We start from the raw sequence: 20,202 nt of genomic DNA, 5'->3' as shown, positions 1-20,202 counted from the left end.
ATTTAAAAAGAAAAAAGTAAAAAATATTTTTATAAAAAAAAAGTAAATTTAGCCAGTGAACCAATGATGCTGATGGAATGAATGACTCGATTGTTTCGTTGTGTTAACAAGTTGACACATGACATTAGTCTTTGAGAAATAACTTTATAATGTTGTTGTTTATTGCTTGCTGCAATAACATTATCTCAGACAACAGGTACAGAAGAATCTGTTTACTGTGTTCTTTTCAGAAAATGAAATTCACCACAGGACAGCTAGGAAGTAGGTAAGTTGGTCTTCCTCTCTTTTCTGAGAAACCTGGAAAGAAAAAACAGTGTCTTGTGCAGCAAGGGAATATGAAATGATAGAAAGCCATGTACATGGTTATATATACCATATACATGGGCTAGAAAGCCATAAAAAACTCTTAGTGGTGACTATGTTTTGCCTTTTGTAGATCCAAACCTGCCCTCTGGCCAGGTGGTGGGGAGGCAGGGGGCAGTGTCGAGGTCTCTCTTTCCCGACATTGAACATCATGCTATATCTACTCAACCTTTTGTTCCTAAAGTCTGTGAATAAGTCTTTCAGAAACTGCAGGGGAAAAGGGATCTTTTATATACCTTTTTGAAATTACAAACATATCACTTTTCTTTTATGTAAATCCTGCAGTAAGGCTCTTAGAACAAGTTACTGAGGCCTGTCTGCCCATCCCAACACCCTCCTTCCCCTGTGAACTTTCATATTAATAGCTTCTTTGCCTTTCTTTTCTGGTCCAGACATCTGAGTGCAGTAGCAGGAAGGCAGAAGAGTGGATGTCTTTATATTCAGAAAATTGCTGGGACAATAAGATGGTGCTAGCACAAACACAGTAGTGCCATCCCAGCCATCGAGAGTGACTGACACCCAGAGACACATTACAGGACTAGTGCTGAGGTTTGTTAGCGCAAGGCCAGGGTGATAAACCAGAAATGTTAGTGCAAGGCCTAGGGGATGAACTAGAAGTCGACAGTGAAGCATGAGAGGGAAAAGCAAAAACGACCAAAGAAGTTACCAACACATTTAACCTTTGATTGAGATAGAAGGCATTACCTTAGGTGGGTTTTACTTGATGTCTTTCAAGCAGCCTGACTTTTGGCTGCCAATTTTGGACTCTGAGAGAGAAAAAAATAGAAATAAAAACATATAGGAAAATTTTTGAGAAACCTCCATACTGTTTTCCCACGGTGGCTGCACCAATTTACATTCCCACCAACAGTGTACAAGGGTTTCCAAACACTAAAAATAGAACTGCTTTATGACCCAGAGATATATATATCAAAAAAAGAAGAAAAAACACTAATTTGAAAAGGTACATGCAGCCCAGGGAGTTCCCTGGTGGTCCAGTGACTAAAACTCTGCACTTCCAATTTAGGGGGCCTGGGTTCAATCCTTGGTCAGGGAAGTAGGTCCCACATGCCACAACTAAGACCCAGGGCAGCCAAATAAATAAATAAATAAAATTTTTAATGAAAAGATACATGTAGACTAATGTTCATAGTAGCATTATTTACAATTGTCAAAATACGGAAGAAACCTTAAATGTCCATCAACAGATGAATGGATAAAGAGGATGTGGTATGTATGCACAATGGAATATTACTCAGACATAACAAGGAATGAAATTTTGCCATTTGCAACAATATGGATGGACTTGGAGGGAAGCATCGCAAGGAGGAAGCGGGGTCCTGTGGGGAGTTCCATTTTCTTTGTTTGGCTGGGAATACCAGTTGAATTCCAGAGAAAAGAGCTGGAAATACCTCCTCGTTGAAGCAGGCCTCAGGCTCCTGGGCTTTGCAGCACTTCTCCACCACATTCGTGAAATCTGCCAGCAATGACCACAGTTCCTCCCCTTCAAGTTCAGGCTTCAGTTTCACTAAGTTGACAAGAAACCTGTGACCCAATGATGTCAAACAGAATCAATTAACAGTTTCTTTCTGGAACCCCTCTTCTCCAAAAGTCTTGTTACAGAATTGTATCTTTGAAATCTCCATTTAGGTGAATGTAAAAAGTTAAAATATTCTACTTTTGAAAGGAGGTCCTGAAACCTTTCTGCTAAACACATGGGACGGATTCCATGATAACATTCTTTGGAGGCTTATGCAATAATGGACAAAATTGTATAAAATGTGCGAACATATAGTAAGTCTTCACTGTGCACAATATTGTAGAATGTGTGACTTTTGATGTTTCTAGAAAATTCATTTCAAAGCATTCTCTCTTCCTCAGTAACTGAATTCTGTTTTCACTTCACTTGATACAGACACTGCCAACACCCAAAAAAAAATCTGATTCTTTGGCATTTATAGCATTGCCTGAGAAAACAAAAGCAAAATTCCTATCCCCTTTGGGCCTCTCATATTTTCAAACATTAAGAGAGATTCTCGGAGCAAGTATCTATGACATTCTTTCAAGAAAATCTGATTCATTATGAACCTCCTATGAGCCTTTTTATGGCCACCTTCACTCATATTTCCAAATCACAATCTGGACATTCCAAGTCTCCGGAAAGACTACGTTTTATAACTGAATAGACTGGACAATTTGACAGAAGGAACAGGATTATAACATCAAGATCACACATCCATTACGATAAACCTTCTCATTAAAACGTGATGTGTCTTCAGCCTGAAGAAAATGATGAACAGAAGAGAAGGTTGGTACCTGTCTTTTTTCCTCTGGAGTTCCTCGTTATGAGCCTGACACAAGTCTGCATGAAAGGTAAATAACCCTTGAGAGGTAGATGGAGGTACATATGTTTTATCAGCTTCCAAGCTCTCAAAGCAGGACCTTCTGAAGGCAAAATTTGTTTTACAACAGTGGTCCACAGCAGGATTGATACTTCGATTTTCATTTATTCCACATAACTCTCCAAGAACTAAATCCACCTGTACCAATGAAAGTTGCAATGGAGTTTTGAAATACGATAGATGAATTGCTGTTCTAATATCACTGTCAACTTAGAAAAGCCTCTGCAATCATAACATGACACTATGTGCAAAAAACAAAAAAAAATAGAGGCTGAAGTACTAAATGGCATTATAAGAAAAATTCAAACCATAGTAATTTAAATTCCTGTAGATTAAGCTTAATATATATACAAATTTGTGACTTCGAGCTGAGAGCTGCAAACAGCTAACTGAGAACATCAGCAGGACACATTGACCCTTAGATTTAGTCCCCTCCTGGGATGTCCCCCACACATGAGCCAGCCCAGACCCAAAGAGACATGCCCAACCCAAACTGACTGGAAGCAGCAATTCTCTTACTGACCTGGTGGGAGAAGAAGGAGAATTTATAGTGTTACTCGAAATTATGAAGTTTTCTCTGTCATCCTGAAACAATACCATGATTCCAAGTCATTTGCTCTAACAAATTACTTCTAGTATAAATAAGAAGAAATGAGACTTGGCTGTTGGTCCAGTGCTTAAGAGTCTGCTTGCCAATGCACAGGACACGGGTTTGATCCCTGGTCCGGGAACTAAGATCCCACATGCTGCAGGGCAACTAAGCCCGTGCACCCCAACTGAAGCCCATGCTTTATAAACCCTGCTCTGCAACAATATAAGCCACCACAATGAGAAGCCCATACACCACAATCGGAGAGTGGCCCCCACTTGCTGCAAGTAGAGAAAGCTCACATGCAGCAACAAAGCATAAGTGCAGTAAAAAAAAAAAAAAAAAGTAAGAAACATGATCTGGAGACCCCCAAGCAACTATTCCAGACATTCTCTTTAGTTCCTCAAGATTTTGACACAGAGAGCTAAAAATAAAACTTGACATTCCTTGCTTGACAATGTGAAGAGAGGAAGACAGACAATCACTTATAAATCAATGAGTGCAGGTATCCTTTTTTTCTTTTTAGGAACAGTCAGGTATGTGGGCCAGGCTTACCAAATTATCAACACAGGCGAACTCTTCGCTCAGGGTACAGCAGGTGGTCAAAGCTATCACCATTTCCTTGCCAAGAAAGGTCAGTTCTTCAGTGGAGAGCTGGGGGGCTAGCTTTGTGAGATTGATGAGGTAGCTGAAAGAGCATATGTCTGTTCTGAACAAAAGCAGAAGCCCATCTTGCCTTGCTTAGCCACCTGAAACCCCACCTCTGCAAGGCTAAGGACAACCAATGGAAGGGCAATGTGGACCTCAGCTCTCTCATAAAATGGTAGAGATCAGTCTCTTCACCCCCCATTTTCCTGCATCCTGCCTCCTATAGATCTCTGTATATGGGCTTCCTTCTAATTTCATGACAATTCAGAAACTATCAGATTTGCCCATCGTGTGTCATCTGTGATGATAAGAATGCCTTGGCAGCAAGTATCTTGGCTAGCTAGTATGTAAAATCCTATTTGAAATCCCCTGCATTGTAAATAAACATTTCAAAGGGAAAATTTAATAAATACATGTTGGAAAAGGATAATCTGAGATGAAGGAAGCAAGAAACAAAGATCTTTCATGGGCTGAGTTCCCAGATAACAACCCAACTGCAGAAATAGTGAAAACATATTTTTTAAATTATGTTTTGTTTTGAAGATGTTTGGTTTCAATGTACATTAGCATTGTAATTAATTTTTAAAATTCCAAAAAAACCTTCATATTATTCATGAATGTTCATGAAGTACTTAAAAAACAAATATTAAAGTGTTAAGAAAATCCAAAATTATTTCTTTAAACTCCATAATATGGGCTTAAATCTTGGGAAGAGCATCTTTTCCTTGGGAAAATATAACAACCTGAAGTTTGCTGCATTCCATTCCCCATGCCTGAAATGGGGCAAAATCCAGCAATTCTGGGTTGAGAGTAAAAAAAGATAAGTCTAATCAAAACTAAAGCATTAGATAATCAATTTGTCCAAAATCCTGTATTTCTTCCATTTCTAGCCTGATTTCTGATAAAGTTTTAAAATGACAGCTTGATGTGAATTCTTAACTCTTGTGATATTATCCTTTCCCAGAATTTATGAATTCATCACAAAAGGGCTGAGCTAAATTTTTGACACTTTGTGGTCATCTTTATTTTGTCCTGGTCACAAGGGTTAACCTGCTTGTTCAAACAACTTACTGGTATTTCAAGTCATCCTTCCCCAAATTCTGAAAATGTTCACATTCTCGTTGTACTATCTTGAGGCTTTTCTCTGTTGTTTCATTGAATCTACTTTCCTGAAAATAAGAACAATCATGCTTTTGAAAATTTTATCTAATCATAAATTTAATCATAACATTCATGTTGATTTGTCTAATTTCTTTTTTATACTTACATAGTATTTTCAAACTGTAATTATCATAAATTAGTCACTAAGTTGAGGGTATTTTTCTATATATGTATGTTAATATTTGACTCTTTTTAATTATAGTTAGACATACAGATATGGTGTTTGCCAAAATGCAGAAGTTTAAATTTTCATCATCATTACATTGTATATTTTATAGAGCTTTAAAGTCTACAAAGTGGAATTCAAATCTGATGCTGACAATGATCATATAGATTTTCCCTTTAAAGTGGCCAGAGAAGTCATCTGGTCCTGTGAAGTCAAGTGACTTGCCTAGAATTACCCAATAGGCAAGTATTGCTACAGAACACTTTTAATCACATATATCTTTTTTATACCATCTTTTTAATCATTTAGAATTGGAATTTAAAACCTCCAATAATTGTCTTCAAATATTTTACAAACTCTCACATAGCATAAAGTTGGACACCAGCTAAGTGGCCACCAGGGAGAAAACTACACACCAGTGATCGAACGCTGTAGGATGAATTGTATCTTCATGTAATAAAAAGAATTTTCTAGCACTATTTAAGGATCAGAAACAGACTCCTCATTAGGGACAGTGGCAAAGCTGGATGAAACTCAAGTCTTCTTACTTCTTGCTCAAATATGAATGGGTATAAACAGGCATTTTTGGCAAGTGGGGGTAATTTTTTAAGTAAAGCAAAGCAACACATATCAAATGAATGAGAAGCAAATCAAAAATGTCAAATAATTAATTTCTGTAATACACAAAAATGCTTATGAACTGATATTAAAAACACACTAATTTCAACAGGAAAATCAGTAAAAGATGTGAACAAACTGTTCACAGGAAATTATAAATACAGTAGCTAAAATCATATAGGAAAAGCTTAGCTCCATTATAAAATATATTCTTAAATGTTTAATTGAATCACTTTGCTATGTACCTGGAACTATCACATTTTTAATCAACTATATTCCAATATAATAAAAATCAACTAAATTCTTAAAACACAGTCACTATTTAGCAAAGTTAATTTTCATGTGCAGTGTTGGTGAAGGTGGGGGTGAAACGAACATTTTCAACACTATATTGGACTATATGCTGGTAATAACTTTCTAGATAGCAACTTAGTCATTTGTATCAATTTTTTTTAATTTTAAAGTCTATATACTTTGATGCAGTAATTTTCCTTCTGATAATCTCTCTTAAGAAAATAGTCATAACTATTAATAGAGATGAATGAAATGAGATACTTAGGGTCACTTATAAAATTTTTAAAAAGCCAAATAAATGTCCAAAATGTCAAAGATACAGTAGGAGAGCATTTAGATATATTATTATGATGGAATACCATCATGTAAAATAAAGTGAATTTTTTGAAGTCTGTTTAATAATGTAAAATGTTTTTTATGACAATAAATAAAAACAAATCCAAAAATTTCTTCAGAAAATATTATCCCAATCTTATTTTTAAACCTACATATAAATAGATTCATATATGCATGGAAAAGATGAAAAACATGTTAATTAAAGCTATTTATTGAGGACAGAATCAGAAAGGTTTTACTTTTTCCTTTATAACTTTTAGTAATTTCTTAATCATCTTTAATAATTATTTACTATTTTTATAATCATAAAAAATCCAAGCTGGCTCAAGAAAACACAAGAGCACATAAATAAAAATATAAATATTTAATCAGAAGAGTTTTTTGCCTCAACACACAGGATTTGTAGTTCTAAACATTATGTGTAACCCAAAGGGATGATGTTGGCCTTCCCAGGGATCAGCTTACGCTGAATTTTAGATAGACTCAGATTGGTCAGTCACATTTTCTACCCTCTGAACCAGAATAAAACTTTGACAGTTCTTAGGTGTTTGTTGCTTGGTTTGTTTAATTCTCTGAGCCTACAGAATGGACCTACCGCATGACGGTAACACCCAGGAGGGTTTTCCATGTTACAACACTCTTTCAAGAGGTCCTCATACACTTTAGCAATTCTCAACAGCTCTGGTGTGGACAGCTCTGGATGTCTCCTTGAGTACTCATAAAGAAACCTGTGATGTGTAAAATATTTTGTACATTAGAACTTCAAGAGAGAGCAAAACCCCAAATCCTGCTATCTTTTACTCTGGGGAGACCTTTGATTACTGAGTCTGCCTTCAAATCCTGTTTCATCTTTCTCTGGTGAAGGAGTGACTGAAGAGGACATTTTGACAAAAGAGACCATGTTACAAAGATTTTCTTCCATATTATGTTTTAAAATAGCAATGTTTTTCACTTGGAGGGATAGAGTGGTTAGAGGTGTTTATCATTCATTGTTAAAATAATGTTATCCATAAAGCATCAGAAATAGTAGATCATGCTACGAATACTTTAGGAAGTACATATCAAGTATAATTCTGTTGGAAAATGCATTCGACCTCCATCTTGTGATTTGGGGAATATGGCTTATTCTCGCTCCTGGTGCACCTGGGGAGAGATTGTGGAGCAGACTTTGCCCATTACTTCATCCTGTCACTTGTCAGTTATGGGAGTAATCACCCCTGCAGGTCCAAATCATTGGCAGTCATTTCCATGGCCTCAGTGAGGCGTTAAAAGGGTACAGGTGGGTGTGATTAGAGGATAAAGTGGGAAAGAGAGAGGAAGAGGCTAACACTTATTAAGCCCTTAGTAGGTGCGAGGCATTGGATCAAGCTTTGGGCATAGGAGACAAAGATTGGCTTCCTAGCCTTTATAAAACACTGTCGCATTTAACTTCACTTAGCCCTCAAAATAAGTAGTAGTTCACAGCTGAGGAAACTGTCTCAGCCCAGTAAAGCACCTGGCTCTTGGCTTCCCTGGCGGCTCAGACAGTAGAGTCCGCCTGCAATGCAGGTAGACCTGGGTTCAATCCCTGGGTCAGGAAGATCCCCTGGAGAAGGGAATGGCTACCCACTCCAGTATTCTTGCCTGGAGAATCCCATGGACAGAGGAGCCTGGCAGGCTACAGTCCATAGGTCATGAAGAGCCAGACACAACTGAGCAAACACAAATTTGAACCTAGGTCCCAGAGGACGCCTACTTCATTCTTTTTATTTTTTTATTTTTTACTTTTTTTTTTTTTACTTCATTCTTTTTAAACCAAGCTAACTCTTTTCTCAAGAGAGCTGTTTCCTTTAACTACCCTGTGCTATTTACAATTTTCTTCATAGAAATATCATCTTTATTCTTTCGAATTAAGTAAAAATGATCTATGTTTTGTGAGAATCATACGTCACAAAAGTTTTTCAAGTCCAATGGACTTTTGTCATCTCTTTTCATCTTGTAGCCTTTTTCTCTTGATTAATCTTGGCTTTTCTGACATCTCTCCTCTTCTCCATTTACCTTCTCAGTCCCAGTTGTGAGATATAGTCTCATATTCTAAAGCAGTGGTGTTTAACTTCAGAAAATCAAGGGCTCCCCTTAATATTTCATAAAAGCCATGAACTTTTCCTCAGAAATAAAATTGCACCTAAAATCTCACCACCAAAATATTGTGAACAAAAACCCCTGGAAGAAAACCCCTAGCGTGGCAGATCCACTGAGGTCTTGCAACAAACATTGGCATCCAGAAAAACTGCACCTTAAACTGTTGCTGGTTCAGCATGTTCATTGCTGCTCTATCATTTCTCCCCATGCTTCCCACCCTATCTTACTTGTCATGGTGATGATGATGGAGATGATGAGAATGAGGATAAGGAAGAAAACTACTTCCATTTAGCAAGTCTATGTCAGGTACAAGTGAAATGCACTGCATCATTGATTTAGTTTAATTTGACTGAGCATTCATGATTCATGAGAAGCAATAGAGCTCAGTGGTTATAAGAATAGGAATCTGGAGCCACACTGATTGAATTTGACCCCTCGCTCCACCACATATTAGTTGTGTGACTTTGGAGCAAGTTACTTAACCTCTGTGCTGCAGTTTCCTTGCCTATAAAATGATGATTTAAAAAAGTATTCTAACCACAAACGTTTGTTTTGAAAATTAAATTCATTGACATATGAGAAGCACTGAAAATTTGCATAAGTATTCAATAACCTGGTTCTTCAATCCAGACATCCTTCCAGAATTCCAGGTTGATATATAAAATCATCCTATGATATTTCCACTGCATTACCTCACAGGCACCTCAAAGTCAATGAGTGTGTGCTAAGTTGCTTCAGTAGTGTTCGACTCTTTGCAACCCAATGGACTGTAGCCCGCCAGGCTCCTCTGTCTATGGGATTCTCCAAGCAAGAATACTGGAGTGGGTTGCCAAGCCCTCCTCCAGGGGATCTACCCGACCCAGGGATTGAACCCTCATCTCTTACACCTCCTGCATTGGCAGGCAAGTTCTTTACCACTAGCGCCACCTGGGAAATCAGTGTGGTCAGATACAAATAGTTTCTCTTTCCCACAAACCTTCCCCCATACTTCCCATCTCATTGAGTCTGAAAACTACTTACCAACCACCTAAGCCCCAAACTGGGATTCATTCCAGATGAAGTTTCTAAAAGACAAAAGTGATTTTGTCCTTCCTTATTCTTCAATGAAAACCCTTCGGTGGCATCTTGTTACTTAGCATATCTGGATGATCTGACCCCATGTGCCTCTCCCTACCCTCTTCTCTCACTGCAGAAACCCTAGCACAACCACATACACACCATGCAGTTTCACACTTCTATCAGTGTTCTACCCCTTCTATCCAGATTATCAGCATTTCTTCAAGTACCTCCTCCCCATCAAGACTTTTCAGAGTTCCCAAGGACTTCCTCTTCTATCCCCATATTGCCTATGGTCTAGTGCTTTCAGAAATTAAAGAGTGTTTCTTGCCCTCTTTCCACATCACACTTCTGTTGATGAAAGCTTATTGGAGGCAAAAACCCTGTTTCACTTGGTAAAGCCCCTGGATTATATTGAGTTGGCCAAAAAGTTCATTTGAGTTTTTCTATAACATCTTACAGAAAAAAATCTGAATGAACTTTTTGGTCAACCCAGAGTTATTACTGACAAACTTTGAATGACTAAATATTCTCATATGAATTTTACATACAATTCCTAAAATACAGACAGGTTAACTTGTCCAGATGATTCTACCAGGATTCAAATCTAGTCCTTTTTACTTCCAAGTCAGCTAAACAGTGGTGGGGGTTGGGGGAGAAGGCAGGGGAGAGCCTTCTGCCACAGGGGAGTGGCAGATAAGCCTGCAAATTCTTAGGTCAAACCTCCTGGGTCATATCCTTAGTCTGCCATATTTTAACTGTGAACCTTAAACAAATTATTTAACTTCTCTGTACCTTAGTTTGCTCATCTGAAAATTGGGAGAAATCACGCTTATTTTACATGACTGCTGTGAGAATTAAAATAGATAATCCATACTTAGCCCACTGTCTGGCACATATCAAGTACTCAATAAATGTTAGCCATCACTGTCATAGTGCAGTTGCAATTTCTAAAATAATGTAAAAAGATTACAACCTAAAACCATGATTTTTTAAAATTATGTGATATACCCAATGATTTAAATGGTTCCTATGTCTTCCACCCAAGTTAGCCAAAATAGATCAAGTCATAAGTTTCTGTTTGCCTTATAAATGTCAATATAGAGGTATGTTACTCAGCCATGAAGTTCGCTTGGTCAGCATCTCGTTTCTCACACACATTGTCACTTTCAATAAATTTTGCTTCTCTTAAAGATAAGTCGTTTGGTCTATCATCTTTATTGGAGTAAATGATACACTCTCCACGTTCTGGTATTTTCTTTTCACAGCAGTCTTTGATTTTGCTGGAGATGGAATCTTGTTTTGAACAAATATGACTCACAACCTTGCTCTGTATCAAATAAGAATGAGAAATGACTTTATTTTCATAAGTTCTTCAGGGCTAGATTCTCCTTCATAAATGGAATGCACTTATGTATAGCATCTAGAATTGTTTCATCAACTAATTTGATAGCTAATTAAATTTTGTATTGATTTAATACAGTGAACTTTCATTTTAATGCAAGCTTGATTTCTTAGGATTTTAGATGATATAATTACAAAAAACAGACTCATAAATTTATTACATATTAGCTGGAATTTTTTTAAAGGTGGTCTAAGCCCTGCTTCTTCCCCTAGACTCTTCAGAATGAGGCTGCACATATCTCCTACTCTCTGTTCCAGCTTCACATGAACTACACTGAGTTTCATCAAAGCGCTGGACTATTCTAGACACTCGGACTCTGCTCAAGCTGTTCCCCTACCTGGAATCTTCTCCTGGGGAACACTGAAGGTGCGGAATGAGATGGAGCTGTAGGCTGAGATGAAAAATGGAATGGAGATTCGTACCATGTTTCCATCAAACCACATAAAACCAGGGAGTCCATCTTTGCAGACAAATATACATCTCACCTAAGGCCATCGTTATTCAGGGCAACACATCTCTTATTGTCTGAAATTTCATTTCTATTTTGAATGAAGTATACCATTCAATTGCTCTTATTTCTACATAAAGCCATCCAAAAAAAGGATATTGAAAATATAATATGATCCCTTAGTCTCAGCTCCAAACTTCACAGAAAACTCTTCAATTATATCCTAATTCAGTACCTTTTATTCAATATTATAAAACCAACATCCCTATAAATGACCAAATAATACACAAATAAACAATGAGTGAGATTGCTTTTCATTGCAATAAAGTTAAGGACAAAATAATTCTTGGGGACATCTATTGTCCATTACTGGAAATAAAATGTATATATCTTCATACTCCAAAATTCAAATTATCTAATGACCATGATGTTTTGTTTTGAATTTAAAACAGTAAAACTAATTTAAAAAATCACAAAAAAACCCTAATTTTAACTAAGAAATCAGGATTATTTTTAATGAAATTGTGTTACCTTCGTATGCATGAACAACTTCATCTAGGTCACTATTATATTTACCAGTATATGTCCTTAAATAATCACTTTAAAGACTACAATAAGAGTTATTTTAAATGTACATATTCATTTATTTGAAAAGACTGTTCCTAAGTATCATGAAGAAACTCAGAGAAAGCAACTCTTGAAAACATAAAGATCACCAGTCATTTTCTGAGTTTTACTGTTAATTTCTAATATCTCTAAAAGAGTATTTGCAATATTAAAGAAAACTTTAGTCTGGCTGAATGAATGTTCACAAATTCTAAATTCCTGGGGATTATGTCATGTGCATTTAGTCACATAAAATAGAATCGACTAAGTAATCTAAAAGCAATCTCATTCTTTACAAACTCCAATGCTTCATTTGGTCTCATTTGTTAGTATTTTATTTTTTATTTTATTTGGTTCATGTTATTATTTAACAATTGATTTTTACTGAAGTATAGGTGTTTTACAATGTGTGTTAGCTTCCGTCATATATATATACACACACACATATGTATATAACTGAACATATATGTAAGGGACTATATTTTTTCAGATTCTTTTCCATTTCCATTAGAAGCTATTACAAGATATTAAATGTAGCCCCCTGCACCAAACAGGAGGTCCTTGTTGTTTATCTGTTTTATATATAGTAGTGCTATCTGTTATTCCAAAACAATTTATTAACATGATTTTATTGTAGTGAGTAGCCACACATTAAGGCAACTTCAGAATAAAAAATAGCCACCCCGAAATTACTATTTTTGCTTGGTTTTATAGGATATTTACCCTGCCACGGATGCACTGTACAACATCCCCTTCACAGCATCCATCATATTTGGAAGAAACATCTTCTAGAAGGGAGGTAAGTTGCTTAAATTCAATCTTGGGGAATTTTTGACTAAGTACAGCAATGTTTCTGGAAACAGAATTGATAAACCACTAAAACAACTTGAACCGACAAATAGACAAAAGGAAATTCTTTGCTAATACAGTATAGGTAGGTGCAGTAAGCATTGGTATCCTTGTTTTTTCACCACTGGCTTTACCAAATAACTGTTTAAACATTACTTGGCCCACATGATCATTTTGAAAATCCTAGGTTGATATTTTGAGTTCTAGTTCAGGACCAGGGGGAGAAAAAGGCCTGAAAGATATGCCCTCTTCCACAATTGTTATAGCAAAACACATTTTTGAAGGACCGCCATTTCTTCTTGTGAGTCCATGGCAGGCATAGATAATTCATCACAGCAACCTTTTTCACTGATCTGTTTGAAATCTCAGAATTTCTCACAAAACATTGCACTAGTACCCTTGCTCTTTGTCTAAGTAAGATGTGAAATAAAATGTATCCCTAGAAGGTAGTTTCCTAGTTATTAAAGTCAAAGATGGATGGACAAGTCATGTCTAAAGCACTTGGAGGTTTTAAAACTCTGATTGGGAACTCCCAGACCCATTCAGATTCCCAACTAACCAAAAACTAACTCAGAAGTAACCCTCTTTCTCCCTGAGGTCTCTCCACCTTTCAGGGCTTCTCTCATCCCAATCTAACGTCCTGGTTCTGAGCAATCCAAGCAGATTAACCCCCACCTCAAAACCCCTAAGGATCTAAAAAGTCATCAATGATTTAACAAAAATGGAACACAGACCAAAAAAAAATACAAATAGAAACAAAAGATAGATTATAAAACTCACATAAATTGTAAGATTTGTGGTCCAAATTTCATAAGTGCCCCACAGGCATTTTTTTGATAAGAAGACAATGCTTTTAAATAGTATATGAAAGGTTCTGCCTGAAGGATAAAGAGAAAATGTTGTTGAAGCAAGTGGAAAAATCCCACTGTTCTCTTATTTCCTAACCACATGTCAACCAAACAATCCCAATGTTTCCTCAAAAATAGAAAAAAACCTACAGGGTTTTTAATCTCAGGAAATGTGTATAGCAAAATAAATAGAAATGTGTGGCACATTATAAAGGTAGAGCCAGTCTTCCTGATGACCAAATTACACTTGCTGGGAAGTGCCGTGTGCAGTAAGCTTGTCCCTCTCTACCAGGATGATTCACTTATATGGTTAAGGACTTGTCCAAGATAGAAGATAAAATGTCGTTTTTACCCTGGTTAATTACTCACTAGTGTTTTCTTCCAATTTACAAGGAAAACAAAACCAGAAGAGAGACCCTAGAAATGGGCAATTTTTCAAAGGTCTCAAGTAATAAGAAATTTAGATCAGTTAGCAGGTGGTGAATGGGTTGAAAAAACAGTGAAAGTGACAAGAGAACGGCTGATAAGTGGTAAAAAAAAAAAACTCTTTTGCTCTAATTTAAGTAAAGAGCTACAATTTCGGGTGACTCCCTGTCCTTCTAATAAGCGTAATACCTATCTTTGCTAAATGGAATGAATGTATATAATAGTAAATGGAATAAATGGAATGCCCACCTTTGTTCGAAAGCAGTTAGCTTTTTCTTGCTCTTCACAGCATGTTTTAGTCATCTCCTCAAAACGAGCAGCAACAGTTAGAAGTGTAGGAGCAAAAACAAAGGGGTTCCTTCTGGAAACTTCATAGACATAACTTCAAAAGAAAAAAAAGGAAGGAAGAAAGGAAGAGGGAAAAACAGGAAAGAAGTGAAGGAATCATAGACAAGGGAAGGGAAAGAGAAGATTAAAAAAGACAAGATCAAGTTGCGAAAGTGAAGGTGAGAGAAAGAAGGATTTCCCATTACTGAGGCTTCAAAGGAAGGCAACATTACTGAGTCTCCAAAAATGTCACACCACTCAAGTTCCCAATTCCCAAGTAAGAATGATGATTGCAATTCTAATCATGAATGCAAGGCCCTGGCTATTCTCTTTTCTTCCCCATAACGCCAGATGGTCCATAGCTCTCCTTGTCATGAAAGAACAGCTACCTATACAGACTCCATCTGAGATCCAGAGATCGTAATCTCTTACATGTAAAAAGAAAACTTCGTGATTTAAGCTTTCCAGAAAAAGTCTCTGCTTCTGCAACTATTGCACTGCTAAACATCCATTGACTTAATGTTTATCTTTGGTAAAAGCTGCACCTTCCCTTTTGAAAGACCATATATTTCCTCCAGCAGTGATTTCGTACCTTGCACACACTTGGGTTCTGGGGCTTATCCCATTAGAAAATACGCATTATTATTGAAAGGATCTTGAAAGCAGGTTTCATATCTTGTTCATCTTCTCAACAATGACCACAGAATCTGACACACAAATGAATGTTGAATAAACTAATTGATCTGTAAACCCAGCTATGTTCCTTTGAAATAGATATTGAATTTAGCCTAAGAATTGAAGAATTATCTTCAATTAGATGCTTTTTCTACTAAAATTAAACTTACTTATTCAAAAAAGATTCCCTGTTATTTTTGTAAGTCTGGCATTTCTCTTCAGGATCCAGGGTAGGGAGAGGAGGCAAAAGTCCTATATCAGCCTTCTTATTATGGAAGAAACAGAGTCTTCTTTCAAAGTCACCCTTACGGCAGCAGTGTGAAAAGTTATACTTTTGTGGCAGTCCCTCCATGGCACATATATTTTCCAGTAAAACCTCATTCTGGACAACAGAAAAGGAAAAGACACATTTAATTCATTGCAACATTTCTCAGGCTTCTGAGATGACACAATGGAGACAGTGAGTGGTGAGTGTCACTCTTTGAGAAAGAGATTCCAGGATGTTCCCAATATTACCAGCAGAGCATCTCTACCCACAGCCTTGACAACCATCCTACACTTTGGGAAACTCTCTCTATCCTATCCTGAGTCCCCTTAACCTCTTCCTATCTCTCTTCTGCCTACATCTCCCTTACATAGTGACTTTTTCTCTTCTCTCACGAGGTAACAGTGTCAGAGTATAATGGGTTGGTAAAGTATTTAGTGGTAGTGTTTAGTAATAGCTTTCTAGAGATGCAAATGGTTACTCTATTGGGAGGATGCCAAGAAAAGAGAGTATATGTAATGTGTAACATATATGTAATACATATGTAATATGTAACAGAGAGTACATATTGAGAGGCAGGTAAAGAAGGTAACTTTACTTCTGTGCACTTTGCCAGGCTATTGGTGTAGTCTTCCTGCCTGTGTACTTACGGCATGGACCACAAACTCATAGCCAAGTCCTCCTAGGCATCAGTACACAGAATTGCATCTCTCCTAAGAAAGTGCCTTATCCTAAATACCGAAGTCAGGCAAAGTAACAAGAGCATAGAGCATCTCTCTATATTTTCAGGCCAAAAATTCCCTCAGTGTTGACAAATAAGCTTGTTTGTTGAAGAAATGCAAACAATTTACTTACAGCTAATTTTGAACACTCTGGGAGTGTCCTGTCAGCCACGCATTTATCTCTGTATCCTGTCATGGCTTTTAGCAACATTTCTACTTCTTCAAAGGATGCCTCCTGAATATATTGAGCAAATGCAATGATGGTGCTGCAACAGTCCACACAGAGTACACAATGACGACCTGCAGAATTTCCAGTTATGTCCAACCAAAATCTCATAGGATCACCCACTTGCTGACTAACCTTAGAAAATTATCAAACTGTGAAGTCTCTAAGTTTTATAACTTCTTGACAATTCAATTGCCTCATCTGAATTTTTCTTTAATACTGTATTCACTTTTTAATATGGTATTATTTAATTAATATATTAGCATTAATAATTCGGGAAGATGTCAGATAAACTTATAATAAACACCATCATCATCGAAACAAGTTTAGAGGAACTCACACATATCCAATGTTATCCTCTATAAATTTCTGGGTGATTCTGACATCATCTGAAAGCAAAGATATTTAAGTTATTATCTATCTTGGTATTTTAATATTTTACCAATAAATTACTATATGTAACACATTTTAAAAGTGTAAAATAAAAAATGATATAGAAAAAATAGCATGTTTAATATGAAGAAGAAACATCATATGAGCCAAATATTACATCTTAATCACAGTTGATTATGTGCTTAAAAATATTCTTTAAGTTGAAATGGCTTGAATTAATTTCAGACTCACCAGACTTTAGATTTACTATTGATGGCTCCCCAGCCACAAATGTCAAACACAAGCACCATTTCCATGCTAGATAACAGGTATAACTAGGAAAGTACTATGAAGCTTCACTGTTAAGTGATATAACGCTACAGTTGTGCCCAGCAAGAGATGCCAGGCATGCTGACGGTAGTGTAAATTATAATGCTAGTCAGACACAGATATTTAGGTGATCTCTGAACTAGTCTAACACCACTGGTTCCTTTCCAATAAGTATATACTTATCAGAACACATTTATATTAGTTCATACAGGCTATTTTCATGGAGTCTTTACTTTTTCAAAGTACTGCACTGGTTACTATGAGGCAATCAATGATAGGTAAAACATCTCCCCTGGACCTTGGGTTCCTAAATACTCTCATAGTGCAGGTGACTCATGAACGTGACTGTAATCCAATGTAGAATGTATATGATATTCTACATCAAAGTGGGTACTAGACAGCATATTAAAAAGCATAGACATTACTTTGCCGACAAAGGTCCGTATAGTCAAAGCTGTGGGTTTTCCAGTAGTCATGGATGGATGTGAGAGTTGGCCCATAAAGAAGGCTGAGCATCGAAGAATTGATGCTTCTGAACTGTGGTATTGAAGAAGACTTTTGTGAGTCCCTTGGATTGCAAGGAGATTAAACTAATCAATCCTAAAGGAAATCAATCCTGAATATTCATTGGAAGGACTGATGCTGAAGCTGAAGCTCCAAGACTTTGGCCACTTGATGAGAAGAGCCAACTCATTAGAAAAGTCCCTGATGCTGGGAAAGATTGAAAGCAGGAGGCGAAGGGGATGACAGAGAACCAGTTGGTTGGATGGCATCATCGACTCAATGGACATGAGTTTGGGCAAGCTCCAGTAGATGGTGAAGGACAGGAAAACCTGGCGTGCTGCAGTCCATGGGGTCACAAAGAGTCAGATATGACTGAGCAACTGAGCAGCAACCACACATAACAGGAATGCTTATGGTCTCTGGGTAAGGAACCAGAAAAGGATTATAGGAAGAGGGGTATGTAAGTTGAGCCTAAAAAATGTCCAAGATTTCAGCTAACTGAGAAGTAAGGAAGCTCATCTTTCTGTGTGGAGAGAATGATGTGAATAAAAGCACAAAGGTAAGAAATCCTGGGATGTTTGGGGAACATCAATTAATGTATTAATCTCCCACTTTGATGAGAAAGTGAGTCATAAAGAAACTTAATGGAACCAGAGACAGGACCTGGATCCAGATTATGTATGCCTTTCATATAAAGCTGATGAGTTTGGGCCTCAACTGGAAACCATGAAGAGCCACTAAAAATGTTTATATAGAATAGTAATATCATCATTTCTCTAAACTAAGAAATCCCAGCCAGGTAATGGTATGTCTGATGTTCTGTCATCTCTCACAGTACCTAACAAATAGAAAGTAACAAGAACTATTTGTCAAATAGATGTAAGAATGAATGGATGGAGAGGGGGAAATCAAGAAGCTCATTAGGAGACTTTTGCAACTGTCCTGTTGAGAAACCAGCTGGACATGAATTTTGGTAGGAGTAACAGAAGTGCAAAGGAAAACGTGGATGCAAAAAATATTGGAGTCAAAAATCAACAGAACTTTTTTTAAAACAAGTTTTTACAAGGGGCAAAGGAGAAGGAAAACTCAAAAATGACTATCTTTCTTTAAGCCCTGTGTCTGGGGTCACTAGCAGGCACTGTGGTGGTGGTGGTAGTTGAGTTGCTAAGTCGTGTCCAACTCTTGTGACACCATAGACTGTAGCCTGTCAGGCTCCGCTGTCCATGGGGATTCTCCAGGCAAGAATACTGGAGTGGATTGCCATTTCCTTCTCCAAGGGATCTTCCCGACCCAAGAATCGAACCCAGGTCTCCTGCATTGCAGGCAGATTCTTTACCGACTAAGCTACAAGGGAAGCCCCAGCAGGCACTGGAGCGGGTACCAAATTAAGACATTATCCACAACTTCAGGGCGTGGAAACACTTATAGCACCTTGGTGAACTGCAAAAAGATGGTCTTTCCGGGCAGAGGGATTACAAAAAAAAAAAGAAAAACACCTCCAAACAGATGAAGTTCAAAATATTCCCTCTTTGAATAGAAGAAATATAAAAGTCACACTTTCCTCCAGGCTAACACTGCTTCAGCAAGGCTTGAGGAAATATACAGGCTTGCAGGGATTTAAAAATTCCCCAAGTGTGTACAGTTGGAAAGCAGGGTCTGCATACTCTTAAGGTGTTTACCACGTAATTAGGAAATACAACGAACGACCAAAGTTCCAATAAAATCTCAACTCATGTCTAACATTCCACTGTTTCCGTACACTACACATATTTGCAAGAAACATTAATATTTTCAAATCCAAATTATATCTCCCAGCAACACTTCTTGTATTACCATTATGCTGGTGACCGATTGCTGGGTGTGATAATTGTCTCTGTCAGTAGATAAGGTAATATGATCCAAAATACAATATCTGGCAAGGTTAGATCAGGGTATCTGATCAGTATATACAAACTAGGGAGAGGGAGAAAAAAAGCAAGTGAAAATTTAAACTGAAAGAGACCAAAGTTAAAAAATAGAAATTAGCCCAACTTAGTCATTCCTTAGGGGATAGACAAGTAAATTTCTTACCTACGTCTTGAGGCTGTGTGGGCAAGGTTAGGGATTCAGTCAAAAAGAAAAAGAAAATAACAAAACCTGTAAGTTTTAACTGTTTCATTTTTTTAAGAAATCACATTCACAAAAGAAAAGTAACATGAATGAGGAAAATCAAGTTTTTATATTATTCTTTGACACTATTAGTAAAAAAGTAACTTGCTTAACCTATTTCTCATATACCTCATATTTGATTTTTATTTGATCACTCTGCAGAAATTTTTGCTAATTATTAACCAGGAAAAAAATTCTTTCAGTGTTTTACTGGAAAAATCTATTGAGTTAGAAAAAGAAGTCCACAGGTTAAGTATGCACAATACCTAGTCAAACAGACAACCAAAAAAAAAAAAA

General features: G+C 37.0%; 1 protein-coding gene across 1 annotated transcript; it reads right to left on the bottom strand.

Annotated features, from left to right (window-relative positions):
- Window positions 1–139: 139 nt before the first annotated feature.
- AFM (afamin) lies at window positions 140–19,962 on the bottom strand. The gene is made up of 15 exons (XM_043448364.1): window positions 19,828–19,962; window positions 16,892–16,940; window positions 16,459–16,591; window positions 15,509–15,720; window positions 14,586–14,718; window positions 13,843–13,940; window positions 12,937–13,066; window positions 10,870–11,084; window positions 7,173–7,305; window positions 5,074–5,171; window positions 3,910–4,042; window positions 2,680–2,903; window positions 1,776–1,908; window positions 1,069–1,130; window positions 140–297 (listed from the first exon to the last, which is right to left on the bottom strand). The coding sequence occupies exons 1-14, from the start codon at window positions 19,913–19,915 to the stop codon at window positions 1,095–1,097; spliced, it is 1,815 nt and encodes a 604-aa protein (XP_043304299.1). The 5' UTR covers window positions 19,916–19,962; the 3' UTR covers window positions 140–297; window positions 1,069–1,094.
- Between the last annotated feature and the right edge of the window lie 240 nt (window positions 19,963–20,202).

This window comes from Cervus canadensis, chromosome 26 (assembly GCF_019320065.1).
Source record: "Cervus canadensis isolate Bull #8, Minnesota chromosome 26, ASM1932006v1, whole genome shotgun sequence".
Taxonomy (NCBI): domain Eukaryota; kingdom Metazoa; phylum Chordata; class Mammalia; order Artiodactyla; family Cervidae; genus Cervus; species Cervus canadensis.
This window is presented reverse-complemented; position numbering and strand designations above follow the sequence as displayed.